This window comes from Danio rerio, chromosome 3, assembly GCF_049306965.1.
Source record: "Danio rerio strain Tuebingen ecotype United States chromosome 3, GRCz12tu, whole genome shotgun sequence".
Taxonomy (NCBI): Eukaryota; Metazoa; Chordata; class Actinopteri; order Cypriniformes; family Danionidae; genus Danio; species Danio rerio.
This window is the reverse complement of record NC_133178.1, coordinates 42,832,501-42,847,448: the sequence shown is the minus strand read 5'-3', so window position 1 is coordinate 42,847,448 and position 14,948 is coordinate 42,832,501. Positions and strand designations below refer to the sequence as shown.

Genomic DNA, 14,948 nt, shown 5'->3' with positions numbered 1-14,948 from the left:
GAATTTTGTGAAAGATCTGATCCAGCTGAAATTTACACAACCTTTCAGCAATCATTTTAAAATGATGAACTGATGGCAAAGAAACACTTATTATTAATGCTGAAAACAGCCCTGCTTCAATCTGCGGAAACATTTGTTGAATTGAATGCATCCTCAAAGAATGTTTATTCTTACAATGTTCAAGTAGGAAGCGGCACGGTTCGCATGAAGCTTCTCATTCAGATCTTGAGCGATGAGGATGTCCTCTGAGTCTGCATACTCGGATATGTTTAAGGCCTCTGTGTATAAATTAACAGCTCGTGCCCATTCGCCTTCATGGAACACGTCGTTTCCCTCACCAAACAGATTTCTCACTAAATTCTGAATGAACACCTAGAGGACAAAGAGATGCATAATATAAACACAGAATTCTCAACTAAAATCAGTGCTGGATTGACCGAGAGTGAGGAGTGTTTACCTCATACTGCTCCTGCGAGCCAGGAAAAGGCAGGGTTGATCTGCAATTAGAGGAAAGATTAAAGAAAAAAATGAAACACGGCTGCAAAGAACATGAATAATGACATATTTAAAACATATCACTGATTATTAATGGGGTTTGGTAACAAAGTCGTAGATAATTTGCATTCCAGAAAGTGTTTTGAACTGCAACCAAATTCTTTTCTTTCATACCAGAAGTAAAACATCAGTGGATGATGTCAGCCATTTCTCATAGCTTTCCTCTATTGCACAAACTGAAGTTAAACAAGCTCCATTCACAGGTTGAAATACTGATAACACTTACTGAATGAACTGCAGTCCTTTCTGAATGTCCTGCCACCGGCTGCTTCGGTCCTGGCCTGTGGCTGACATCTTCCCATGCGAGCGTGTAGGACTTGACTGTGTTTAATGCCTATGAATACATGCATGTAGAAAAAAATTAAGACTACATTTATTTAGGGAAAGTTAAAGCACATCACATACACAAAGAAAACCTTAAACGTACATCATTACGGAGAAAATGTAAGCAGACATTAATATTAAGGAAAATAATAAAGTAAGGTAAAAGCACTAATTCTATTTTCCCAGTTAACAAATTAGATGTAAAAAACTTCAACTTTAGTTTGCCTCAACCATTTTTTGGAGAAGTTGATTATAAAGAACTGACAGACAAATTGAACTGACATAATTTCTTAACATATTACTATGCTCAAATGCGTAATACATAATGATGCATAATGACAAATGCTGAGGAAATACTGAAAACACAACTGAAAAAACACAAGGCTGAAACATTAAAATAGTTAAGAAATTGAAGAGAGACAGACAGATGTTTATCTGTAGTTAACATGAACTAATGTTAGCATGTTTTAACAGTTCTTGCATGCATAAACAGACAGACGGACGGACAGACAGATGAATTGACAGACAGACAGGACAGACGGACGGACAAATAGATGAATTGATTGACAGACAGACAGATAGATAGATGAATTGACAGACAGACAGACAAAACTACAGATAGAACAACATACAGTATGGATGAATGGATGTATATCCATGGATAGAACGATAGAACGATAGAACGATAGATAGATAGATAGATAGATAGATAGATAGATAGATAGATAGATAGATAGATAGATAGACAAACAGACGGATGGATGGACAGATAGATCAGTTGACAGACAGATAGATAGGCAGATAGATAGATGCTTCAGGAGAAAATAGAAATACTTATCCCTGAATAACAATTATCCTAAAATGTTATGTAAATATGACGCTTTCTTAATTGAAAATAAGTTTATAAGCGAATGTATCTACGTAAGCTAAACTTCTAGTAAAGTTGTTTCAGCTTATTCGTCGGTTCTCGGCCTTTAACGTTAACCGACAGATGTGCTCATGCAGCGGAAGCAGAGCTCGGTCAAGTTCGTAGAGGACCCGTTCCGTCCGGTTTAGCATCACAAAACACCCGACTCAAAAGAAGATTCATCCAGACCCAGCTATATTACATTTCCATGGTTGGGGAAGAAAAGCTGTGAGGAATTCAGTACAAAGCAACACACTTCCTTAACTTGAGCCCACTTGGCGGTAAATAAGGGAAATTCACAAAATGTGCCGAGTGACATTGGTCGATTTAGCCAGGTACATTTTATCACACCGTTCATAAAGAAAGTGCCTTTCCCAAACATTTTGTTATATATGGACGCTGAGTCGCCTAAACACATGGCCCATAACGGCTGTCCAAACGAGCCTTCGACGCCAGAATGTGCTGTCTAGATAGGCGACGCACTTATTATTGAAACACGACCATTGTATGGCCAACTGTTTTCACAAACTGAAAAAAATTCCTATAGATATTTATAAATTTACAGTAAAACTGGCGCCTTTGTCGTGTTTATCTGTAAAGGGGGAACGCGCAGATCTCCTGTACAAGCCAAATGGTTGAACATGCAAACTCTTGTGTGAACAGTCGCTAACGTTAGGTTAACTAGCATGATAGCATTTTACCGCGCACCTCTGCCCACTCACACAGCAAACCAGTGGCCAACATGACATATGGAGGCGACCAAATCTAGACCACACCACAGAAAAAAAAATCTCACCTGAAGTAGATCAGTAGTCAACAGGAATGAAAGCGCTCCATACAATAGCTAATGTTTTCATGTGTTCGTCAATCCTGTCTCTTCTTTGGGCAACGTGATCTTCATGACGTCTTGTTCACTTTTTCGGTTAGTAACGTACTAGTTGAAGAAGGTTACAGCGCCCTCTTCAGGATACACTCGAACACACCGACCTGTGACATTCAGTACTGATGATGGCACGCTCACTAGTAAACGAGGTACAGTATAAAAAATAACATGTATTAAATTTGTGGTTTATGAATTATTTGAGTGTCTATCAACTATTGAGTGAAAATTTCATTGCAATAAATCTGTTCTTGCTTTTTTGGTTCAGTCAATCAATCAGGCTTTTTGTTTATTTGCCGTAAAATACGTTAATAACGCATTGTTGGGGGTAACACGTTACAAGTAACCCGAGTTACATTATATTATTACTTTTTCAAGTAACGAGTAAAGTAACGCATTACTTTTAAAAAATAAGTAATAATATTTGAGTCACTTTTAAAAAATGTTTATTGGTTTAATTATTTAGCTTTTTAAAATCAGTTGCTGAATTAAGATTAAAGTTACAATGTATCATGCAGTCAATGAGAGAATGTGGTCATTATTTTAAATGCATCGAAGAAAAGGAAAAGGGGATGTCTCAATGGACAGTGATTTTACTTAAAACAAATGGCTTCAAAAGTACTAAACACTAATAATAATCAATAATCTGGATATATACGGCATGCATAGCTCTAGGGTTAGGAAGTACATTATCCTAATATACGGCAGCATGCATATTGAATATATACTGAATATATACGGCATGCATAGCTCTAGGGTTAGGAAGTACATTATCCTAATATATATATATATATATATATATATATATATATATATATATATATATATATATATATATATATATATATATATATATATATATATATATATTTTTTTTTTTTTTTTTTTTTTTTAGTTAAATGTAGTTGTTGTTCATACAGTGCATTGGTAATTGTAGAGCTCCTTTATTGAAAAAGAAAGAAAGAAAAACTACTGGCTATGGAAGTACAATACATTTATATACATTAATAAAGTACACTATACATTACGGTATTTACAAATGTAGTGTTTAAATCTAGTTTCTTTGCAAAACTTCAAAACCGTCCAGTGTGGTGAGAATTTAACCTGAATGAGACTTCCGGTGTCAGAGTGTTTAGTTAGCATTAGGCCTACAAAAACATTGTTTTTCTGCCTTCATATTACTGTTTAAATCATTGTTGTAATTACATGGTAAATGGCTTAAACGTTTCATTTGTTACTTAAAATGTGCACACCCAACAAATATCCAAGTTGTTCCCACTTGGTCTTAATGTTCACTGTAGGTTCATTTTGACGACCAAAAATTGACCTTCCTGTTTGTTGCAGGGAGGTTTGAGACAACTTTTAAAGGGAACATTAAAAGAACATTCCTTAAACATTCTCTTAAGCTGGAGAGACAGTTTAGTCAAGAAAATTATCCTGGTTAGCCAAAAGGGAACCAAGCTAACCAAACTTATTTCAGTTCCCAGAATGTTTTTCAACCAAAAATTGTAAACTTGGCAGTCAAATCTAATTCTTAAATTATGTGCCTTATTTTCTGCAAGAAATGACAATTTGCTGTTATTTTACTGAAAAGGTGGTCCAACAGAATTCAGCACATTTTTTTTACTCACCATTGAGTATTTATTTATGTGTAAATATATATTTATTAAATTTTTTTTTATTTGATTTCTGTAATATTAATAAATAATAGAAAAATGTTAATATGATTTAATATAATTTGTAAATTAAGATTTTCTCTCTCTTTAGTAGACAAAATGAGTAACTTTCTTTGTTTACCTGATAAGTGGTTCTAACTGGATCTGCATTTTAAACCCTTAATAAGTTTTTTGTTTCATGTGATCAGTTTTTAGTTACTCTCAAAATTCCACATAAATACAGAATTTTACTCAGAAATAATAAAAATATCCGCAGATGTTGCTCTGCTGTGCTACAGGTTACAGTAATGGCTATTTTTTTCTTAAAGGTGCAGTATGTGATCTGCTAAGATGCTATCCATTAGCATAACAGCTTTGAAAACACAGTCCCTACCCTGCCGTCCAAAGCCATGCCCCCTGAAATTATGAACGCACATCGTAAAGATGAGAGAGCCACTAGATCATGTCTTTTGCCAGTTAGAAAACTTTATAGTACTTTATGAAACTTCAGTTTTGAATGAAAAACTGCCCGTTTTCAGTTGTGTGGCAAGCAAAATTTGTCTTAATGTACAATATTTCATGCATGCAAAGAGCGCTGGTCTCTCACGCACTTTGTCCTAAAGTTATTCTGGTGCTTGGCCAGGGTCGTGCAGGACTAAGCCATACTTACATGATATTTCAGAAGGAATTTTAAAGAGTAGCCCTGTAAACAATATGAGCACATCACAAGTTGTCATTGTTCAGAAATGAACCAATGTGAATAAAGCCAACTTCACCTCAGTAAAGCACGCTAGGCAGAATATCGCTATATATTTACTGATGTTTTGTTGTTAAAATAATAAATTCTACAATATTGATGCTGTAAAAGGTCCCTTATGAAACTGAAAATAGTCATATCAATCTTTCGCTGGAAGACTTATAACCCATTTATAACCAAATAATCTAATTCATCTAAATAATCAGCTTTGCGTGACTAATATATTTTTAAAACAGAACAATACCTGTCAAAAAGAAATGCTTCAGCCATGGTGTCATCCTTCCTCCAGCTGTAAAATTAACTCTAATATTGATTCAGGATTTTAGTTTTGAGTCAGTATTTGTTTTTACTGCTGTCACTCTCGTGTACACGTGAACGCGACGGCGGATCTGTCTGCGTGAACAAGGGTGAACAGATGTACAAATCTACATTAGTTAACAGACAGTTCGGGCTACATATCAGAATTAAAGGAATTGTCGGCCTGACAAATTTTTATTGGATGAAATTTTTTTTATCTTATGCCTTACCCAGAATATAAAACTACATGTAAATACATTTAGATCATTTACTTTAATCAGTACTATTAGAATGTGAAGAGACTTTCAAGCAGCACAATAATTTTTTTTTAAAGACAATCAACTACTGCACCTTTAAATGTAACAAAAAAACCTTGAAAGACGAAACAGGATCATTGTTTATTCAAAATGCAATTCCAGCTTTATTCACAATAATATTTATCACGCTTTTAAGTATAGAGAAATTCTATCTCTTTATTCTATTACATATAGTCTTTATTTGACTGACCAATTAGAATCCAGTGTTCTCCTAACATTAACATCAAGTATTCTCAAGTATACTCCTAACATTAATAATCAAATAGGCCTACACAAAAATGTTCAGAACATCAAATCAAAATTTTTTTTTTTAAGTTTTACATTTTTCCAAACTGCTGTATGGCCTGAATCCTGTTCTGAATAGCTCATTTTCAGACGCAAGGCAGAGTAAACAGCCCACACTGGCGTGCTCGATCATGACTCCAAAATTGGCTGAGCTCAAACTGTCTGAACCGAAAAGCCAAACCAGCCATCACAGGGCGGTCCTGAGCTCAACACCCACCCAACCAGTCATCATTATCCAGCAGTCTCAGACTGCAGCTCATTTAACATAATTTTAACCCTGCATGCACAAACAGCAGCCTCCAGGAGTGAGAGAGAGCGAGGCGAGGATTAGGCTACAGTAGGAGTGATGGACTGAGATTACGCTCACATCTAAAAAAAGCCCAGCACTGAGGAAGTCTGTTTATCCGGGACTGAACAGAGACCGGACTATTACCTGTGAGCACAATGACTTCGCTGTACCACACATTCCTGCTCTTCACAGGTGAGGCTGATCACATCTTATTTAACAGTTCATGATCACTCAAACTGCTCCACTTTTATTCATTTTGCAGAGTAAACGTGTGATTTAGTGACCACTGGACACATGCAGTGTCTGTATACAGTGTGCGTTTATAATATTGGGGTCCGAGAACCACAATGTCATATTCTATACACTTAAAAAATAAGGTTTGCTGTTTTGTAACTACTTATTTAAAATGAGCTGAAACAACACAATTCCTAGGGGATTTTTGTGACAACTTAATTGCTTCTTGTTCAATCTACTTATTTTTTTAAACAGCTAAAATCAATCCAAGGCACTCGAGAAGTGTGAAAAAAACAATGAAAAGCCTTTATTCACATGACTAATTCTTAAACCCTACGCATTTCAGCAAAGAACTGCCTTCATCAGGGTATCAGTGATCAGGTGCGTCTGGAGTTTCTTTTCAATGCTACGGTCTCATGACTCATTAACATGTCTAAACAATACTAAAATAATATATTAAACACAAGGTCAGTAATTGGAAAACATAATCATATATAATTGTAGTTTAAGTTCTTTTTCCAACTGATTTTTAAGATCGTTAAGCAATTGTTTTTTTTAAATCTATGTGCTGTACTCTGAATTCAACAAGGTGGCTGCAGCCATGTCTTTCTCACCTTCTTCTATGAAAAATGTCCAGATGCCATGTCTTTTTTAAACTTACAAGTTAATTTCTTTATGTTGTCCAGTATTTTTTACAGTGTAGGTCACTTTTTTCAAATGTAAGTTTTTACATCATCTGAAAGTTAAGGGGCTATATGCACAAAGACTTGGCGGCAAGGCGGCAAGGGCTATCCATTACAAAATTGTCACGTTTAAGATCTAATTTTTAATCTTCACTGCCTGTTAGATATTCGGTATGAAGTGGGTCTCAGATCGGACAAGAAGCACTGCATTAAATTCAATTTCCCCTCGCCATGTCTTTAAAATATGAGAATGGAAAATGATGGAATTTCTGTTGCTACTGACGGCACTTGAGGTTACAATGGTCTTTCATATTGTTGTACACTTGAACAACTAAATGAACGCTTGAGTCTATTTAACTGAATGTATTGTAATGACATAACAACATTGATGCTGTAAAAACAACCTTGTGAAATTTAAAATACTCACATTAAGCTTTCACCGGAAGTTTATCATTGGCTTTAAAACTTTACAGGGCGCATACTTGAATTATACGTTTTCCATTGATGTATGATTTATTAGGAAGATATGTGGGTGAGATACAACTATTAGAACATCTGTAATGTTAGGGTTTTTAAAAAATAGTGAGAAAATTGCATTTAAATGTGTCAAAATGAAGTTCGTTGCAGCGCGTATTACTAATCAAAAATAAAGTTTTGATACATTTACTGTAGGAAATGTATTAAATATTCATGAAACATGATCTTAACTTATAAAAATGTATTAATTAATAATATATTATGAATATTTAAAAATCTTACCAGGGCGCCCGCAGGGTCTTCAATTTCAAAAACAAAAATTTAGACCTTTAAATAAGACTTAATTTTCCTTTATGGATCTAAACTATCTAATCAAGCCAACCCCCGTCCAATCATCAACAATCTACTGTATCAATAAAACTTTGAACAAAACTCTATTTAAAACTCTTATTTACCAGCATGGTTTAATTTTTTCTCACAATAACATTTGTAACTTCTGAATGTATTTATAGATTAATATGTGGTGAGAACACTGACCTTGACAGGCTGTTGTGCACAGTATATTTTTTAAGGCTTGTCAAGTTTTAAAAAGGAAAATTGACAGTATATTAAAATAAATGTGTGTGTATATATACAGGGGTGGCTTGTTCTGACACATTAATTAAAAAGATTTATGTTAAAGGGACAAATGAAAATCCTAGTGTTTAGCCCTGTAGAAGTCTGAAATTTTAATTTATTCATAACGCTCCTAAAAATGACTTAAAAAGTCTAAATTTTAAAACCTGCAGAAACCATGTTATTTATACTGTAAATATAGCACCCATTTATTTTAGCTCAAACATTGGGTCAATGTTTTTAATATTTTTTGGAATATATATATATATATATATATATATATATATATATATATATATATATATATATATATATATATATATATATATATATATCAATATAAACTTTGAGTGTCTAAGACTAAAAGTTCCTTTTATTTTTTTCGAAACATTTTTTCCTTAAAATGTATTTTATCTTAAAAAAACTCTGAACATGTATTATTACACATGAAGCTGATTGTTAAAATTGACGTTAGTCACATTAGCCTTCACCTAAAACAGATTTAAAATGTTAAAATTCAATTGTGATCTTTGAAGAAACAATCAAATTATATTTTTTGTATGTCTTTATTTATGCATACATTCATAAATGGTGCATTCCAGAAGAAAGAGTTCATTCAAGATAATTAGGACATTTTTTTTGCCAGTATCTCAAAAAAGCAGTCAGATTTACCTGAATTTGCTGTTATTTTTGGAGATATTAAACCACCAGAACGGATTAGGCAAACAGTACAAAATAAACACTTATGACTAAGACTGATACACTGTTTACTTAGAGCTTTAAGAAATCCTGGAATCTAACACTTCATCAGTGGAATCTGACACTGCATTGGTGAAAAATGGTCCTTTTATTGCCTTAGGAAACTCTGGACAATAGAAGTGCACTTGAAGTTGTACTGTGAGGCTTTTAGACAGTTAGTTTACAATAAATTAGTCAATGTAAAATACTTTAAATATGGTAATCTATTAGCAAATATTGACAATATAAGAAGTACTTGAGTTGGAAAAGAAATAGTTAATCCAAATATTTTTATTTTGCCATGAATGGATCGCAACTTTGCTTTGTAAGACAGGAAAAATAATTTAATGAATTAAACATGTCTTTTAAGCTTATTTTAAAGTCACCCGCTGATTCTTTATTGTTAATTTCTTTGAAATTATGGAGTTATTATTCCAGTGCCACTTCTGAATCTGGCAGTAAAACCTGACACTGAGTTCAAAATATTTTCTGCTGTATATTTGGAGAGTTATCAGTGTATTCAATGTAATTTATTCCAGCTTCTTTTAATGTTAGTGATACCTATTACTCAATGTTATTAAATAATTATATATTTTTTAAAGTTATATAAAAATATATATTGCAAGCCTACAATCCACATATTTAAATGCACTAAATATTTCTCCTTTTCATGTTCATATCCAGCAGGCACAAGATCAACATGACGTCAGATTGACGTTGCACCCCAACGTCGTGGGGACTGCATTTTGTTTGTATATAAAAATTGGGTTGATCTCGGAACAGACATCAGGCCGACATTATTGTACAATGTCCAATCTAAAATCAACCAAATATCAATGTCTTATGATGTTATTGATGTTGAGTGGACATTACCACTATGACGTCTATCAGATGTTGGATTTTGGTTGCCATACCAGATGAATAAATGTCAGTAGTTGTCAATATGACATTGGTTTAAGATGTTGGCTCAATGTTAGATTTTGGTCACTTTCCAACACAACCTAAAATGGATGAATGAATTTTGGCCACCTGATGTCACAAAATAAATCTAACCTAAAATTAACATCTTGTGACGTCTACTACCAGCTGAGTATGTGAACCACACAAGCTTCATTCACAATATTAAAATGGTTGATTTTACTTGATGAAAACTAGTTAGTAATGTAATCTAGGATATTTCTTTTAGGTATTCTGACTAGTTGTTGATTACTTTTAGATTACTTTTTGTCTATAAATTAAAAAAACACTTATTAATATTCCATTGTGATATAAAAAAGCAAAGAAAAATACATAAAAGTTTTAATACCATCTTCATCAAAAATGTATTACTTTACACCAGGATTTCTCAGTTAATGTAAAAACACCGAATGTTTGAGTCAATAAAAACATTAAAAATAAAAAAAATTTAAGCATTTTTTTTAATTATGTGGTGTGGCTGACAGACTGAGAATCCTTGCACTCTGTGAACATGTAATTGTCATTACATGACTAAAGTCTTTTAGGTTTCATATATTTTTTATGCAGACATCCAGAATCGACAGTTCTGAAGGTCATGATGAAGACACATTGTTTCACAGCTCATGTCACCGTTATTAGTTTCACACATGAAATTGCGTAAAGTGGTGGAGTACACAAATCCGGCACTTGTGTAAAAGTACCCTAAAATATGACCTCCTGTTTTAACATTATTTAAGTCAGAGTACAAAAGGACATGATTTTTTATTTAAATAAGTAATAAAAGTACTTACTCATGACATGGCTTTTTTTGCAAGAAGGTTGATTTAACTTGTTATGCTCTAATAACCACAAAGATCATTCATGATAATTCAAGTGAAAACATGTGAAATCCACATTCACATGCTGAACCACATCTATATTAGTTTATGAAATCAGTGAGTTATTTACAGAAGACTCACTCTGAACAGATCATTTGAATCAGTGAGTTGTTTAATAAAGACTCATTCTGAATAAACCATTTGATTCAGTGAGTTGTTTACTGGAGACTCACTTTGAATTAATCATTTGAAACAGTGAGTTGTTTACTGGAGACTCATTAATTCATTTTCTTTTTGGCTTAGTCCCTTCATTAATCCGGGGTCGCCACAGCAGAATGAACCACCAACTTATCCAGCATATGTTTTTACGCAGCGGATGCCCTTCCAGCTGCAACCCATCTCTGGGAAACATCCATGCATACTTATTCACACCCATACACTACGGACAATTTAGACTACCCAATTCTCCTGTATCGCATGTCTTTAAACTGTGGGGGAAACCGGAGCACCCGGAGGAAACCCACGCGAAAGCAGGGAGAACATGCAAACTCCACACAGAAACGCCAACTGACCCAACTGAGGCTCAAAGCAGCGACCTTCTTGCTGTGAGGCGACAGCACTACCTACTGCGCCACTGCGTCACCCTACTGGAGACTCACTCTGAATAAATCATTTAAATTAGTGAGTTTTTAACTGGAGACTCACTCTGAACGGTGTGAATAAGTGAGTTGTTTACTGGAGAATCAGTGAACTGTTGTCAGATATCGATTTGTGAACCAATTTAAGATGTTATCTGATACAATTTAGCTTGTTTACAAATTGAAAACCACTATATCCTGTCTCCAATCTAATTTCTCCTCTTCAAAATAACTTTTTACTCTTTAGTTTTATTTAGGAACTGCAGTGGGGTAAAAAGTACAATATTTTGTTTTGAATTGTAGTGAAGTTAAAAGGGAAGGTTTCTATAAATAAATATACTCTAATAAAGATACAGACATATCCATGACATTTACATCGCCGCTTCATACTATTTAAAGAAGCTTAAGAAAGGAAATAATCATTTAAAAGAGAACAAAAGGGTTTGGGAGAGTACATAAATAATGAATGTGCTTCAGTTTTGAGAATGTAGTAATGCAGCATATAAAATGGTGACTGTATGTTGATTATTAAAATATAAAAATGCATAATACTGTAATTATGAGTTCTTAATTTTTGGAATCTGATTACATAATCCAGATTATATATATATTTTTTTTAATTTTCTGGAGTCGCCTTGAACAATAAAATGTTCAATTGTGTTGTATTGTAAACTACTCATAAGTTGTTTATAGAATGAAACATAAAGGAACATCAGTGGGAGCCTGTCTTCCAATTGTTAACAGTATAACAAATCTTTAGGAGAGTCAAGCGTTTTGATTATTTTTCAGTCAGTATGGCGTCACTGCAGCCGCAGCGCTCTTTACGGAGTAAAAGGGGTCTGCTGGAGCTGGCCGGAGTCATCAAGTGCAGCACTGGCCGCTCAGCTCTGTCCTATGTGATGTACGGATGTTACTGTGGTCTGGGGGGTCAAGGCTGGCCCAGAGACAGGGCGGACTGGTAAGACTTTATGCTAAATACAAATATTCAAGCAGTTATGTGCATATCAGCAGACTGCATTCACTTCTCAGTTGGCCATTTCTTCAAATCAAGTCACTTTTATTTCATTTTCTAAAGCACTTTATTGACCTCTTTCATATTTTCAGGTTTCTCAGCTGCAGAAGTCGTCATTCACTCAAAAAATAAAAACAATTTTTGCTTCTTGTTTAAACCACTTACTCAAAATGAACTGAATCAACACAATTCATGTGTTTTTGACACAACTTAACTGTTTTATTTTTATTCATTTTCTTTTCGGCTTATTCCCTTTAATAATCCGGGGTCGCCACAGTGGAATGAACCGCCAACTTATCCAGCACGTAGCGAATGCGAAGTTTACGCAGCGAATGCCCTTCCACCGCAACCCATCTCTGGGAAACGTCCACACACACTCATTCACACTCATACACTACGAACAATTTAGCCTACCCAATTCACCTGTACCGCATGTCTTTAGACTGTGGGGGAAATCGGAGCACCCAGAGGAAACCCCACGCGAATGCAGGGAGAACATGCTAACTCCACACCAAAATGCCAACTGACCTGAGACTCGAACCAGCGACCTTCTTGCTGTGAGGCAACAGCACTACCTACTGTACCACTGCGTCGCCCACTGTGTTATTTTAATCCACTTAAATTTGTAAAAACAATTAAGTTAACTTAATGGATTTGTGTTGGGACAACATGAAGAAATTGTGCAGAACAGGGTATACACACAATTCATTCATGTTGTCCCAACACAAATTGATTAAGTTAACTTAACACTTTTAATAAATTTATGTGGATTGAACATTAAAAATTAAGTTGTCCCAATGAAATCTCAAAAATTGTGTTGTTTCAGCTCATTTTAAAAAGTTTGAACGAGTAAAAAAATATAAACGTGTAAGAGTGTAGTTGGGTAAACGTATAAATGGGAGAGTACCAGAAGTACATTTTTGCAATCCCATCTTCTCAAATGGCAAAAGAATAATTCCACAATAGGGTTTTTGTGACTTTCATGAAAAATGAATAAATTGATAGGGGCTGCATTGGTGTCAGAAGAGAGAACCATGTCAAATTTACTGTTCGTCCCATAGTCGATGCATCATAAACATTAATGCAATCTTATGACAATTTGTAATTTTTTGATTCAGTGTTTAATTTATATTCATCTGTATGATCTCATTAGAACTTTTTAGTATATTTAATATAGCTCATGCATGCCCCAATGAGGGGTGAGTTTAGGGATCGGGTTTGGGGGCAGGACCCCCTTTTAAAAATCTTACATGTTCATGTAAATTAAATTATATGAATTAGTATGAATTAGCTACTTTCCTGACTACATTTAAAATAGTTATAATTTCTTATTTTTTTCTTTTATGACTATTTATTTTAATACATTTTCTTTTTTTATTTAAATAAACACAATGATAAGTAAATAAATAAACAAACAAGCAAAAACACACAAAAACAAACAAACACATAAATAAATAAATATAATCAAACACATAAATAAATAAATACAATCAAACACATAAATAAATAAATACAATCAAACACAAATAAATAAATCATTAAAATAAATAAATAAATACATACATACATACATACATACATACATACATACATACATACATACATACATCCAGAATAAATAAATCATCAAATAAACAAATACAATTAGAATAAATAAATTATCAAATAAATAAATAAATACAATCAAACACATAAATACATAAACAATCAATCAAATAAATAAATAAATACAATCAAACACATAAATAAATAAACAATCAATCAAATAAATAAATAAATACAATCAAACACAAATAAATAAACAAATACAATCAGAATAAATAAATCATCAAATAAACAAATACATTATCAAATAAATAAATAAACACAATCAAACGCATAAATAAATAAACAATCAATCAAATAAATAGCACCAAATAAACAAACAAATACAAATAAATAAATACAATCAAATAAATAAATAAATACATATAAATAAATACAATCAAATAAAAATAAATAAATGCATATAAATAAATACAATCAAATAAATGCAATCAAATAAACAAAAAATAAACACACAATCTTTCAAATGAGGTTTTCATAGTTATTATTACCAGGGTTGATTTATGTACATGTTTAAATGTAATCAGTTAAAAATAAAGCAAACAAACACTAGAAAACTATAGTTACTCACTATATTTACTTACCCTTATAGGTACAAAACATTTATTCATTTCTATCTTCTGCTAAGCACTCAAGATGATAAAAGCTGAAAACCACTAACTTCCATCGTAGGAAAAACAAATGCTATGGACACCATTGGTTGCAAGTTTCCAACATTTTCCAAAATATCTTAATTTATGTTAAACAATAGAAAAAAAATAGTTTGAAACAAGTAAAGGGCAAGAAATAATGACAGAACGGATGAACTGTCCTTATATTAGGCCTACAGGAAACTAGCTAATAACACAGTACAATGAACAAGCCATGAGGTTACAAACACATAAACTTTTCCATATTAGACACAG

The 14,948-nt window shown here is 33.2% G+C and overlaps 2 protein-coding genes across 4 annotated transcripts in view; one reads left to right on the top strand and one right to left on the bottom strand.

The window, feature by feature from the left end:
* The window catches only part of zc3h7a (zinc finger CCCH-type containing 7A), a 33,956-nt gene extending 31,266 nt beyond the window's left edge, over nt 1–2,690 (bottom strand). Inside the window, exons 1-4 of one of the 2 annotated variants that reach the window (XM_073938490.1) lie at nt 2,495–2,690; nt 782–889; nt 458–497; nt 175–372 (exon numbers count right to left, since the gene is read on the bottom strand). In XM_073938490.1, coding sequence (XP_073794591.1) covers nt 175–372; nt 458–497; nt 782–849 — 306 coding nt within the window. In that variant the 5' untranslated portion in view covers nt 850–889; nt 2,495–2,690. 2 annotated transcript variants of the gene reach the window in all.
* Nucleotides 2,691–2,713: 23 nt separating this feature from the next.
* pla2g10 (phospholipase A2 group X) overlaps nt 2,714–14,948 on the top strand; it is an 18,167-nt gene continuing 5,932 nt past the window's right edge. Inside the window, exons 1-3 of one of the 2 annotated variants that reach the window (XM_073938900.1) lie at nt 2,714–2,818; nt 6,271–6,458; nt 12,216–12,384. In XM_073938900.1, coding sequence (XP_073795001.1) covers nt 6,422–6,458; nt 12,216–12,384 — 206 coding nt within the window. In that variant the 5' untranslated portion in view covers nt 2,714–2,818; nt 6,271–6,421. Of the gene's footprint in view, nt 2,819–6,267; nt 6,459–12,215; nt 12,385–14,948 lie in introns of those variants that run through there. The other variant, NM_001002350.1, reaches the window with a different exon arrangement.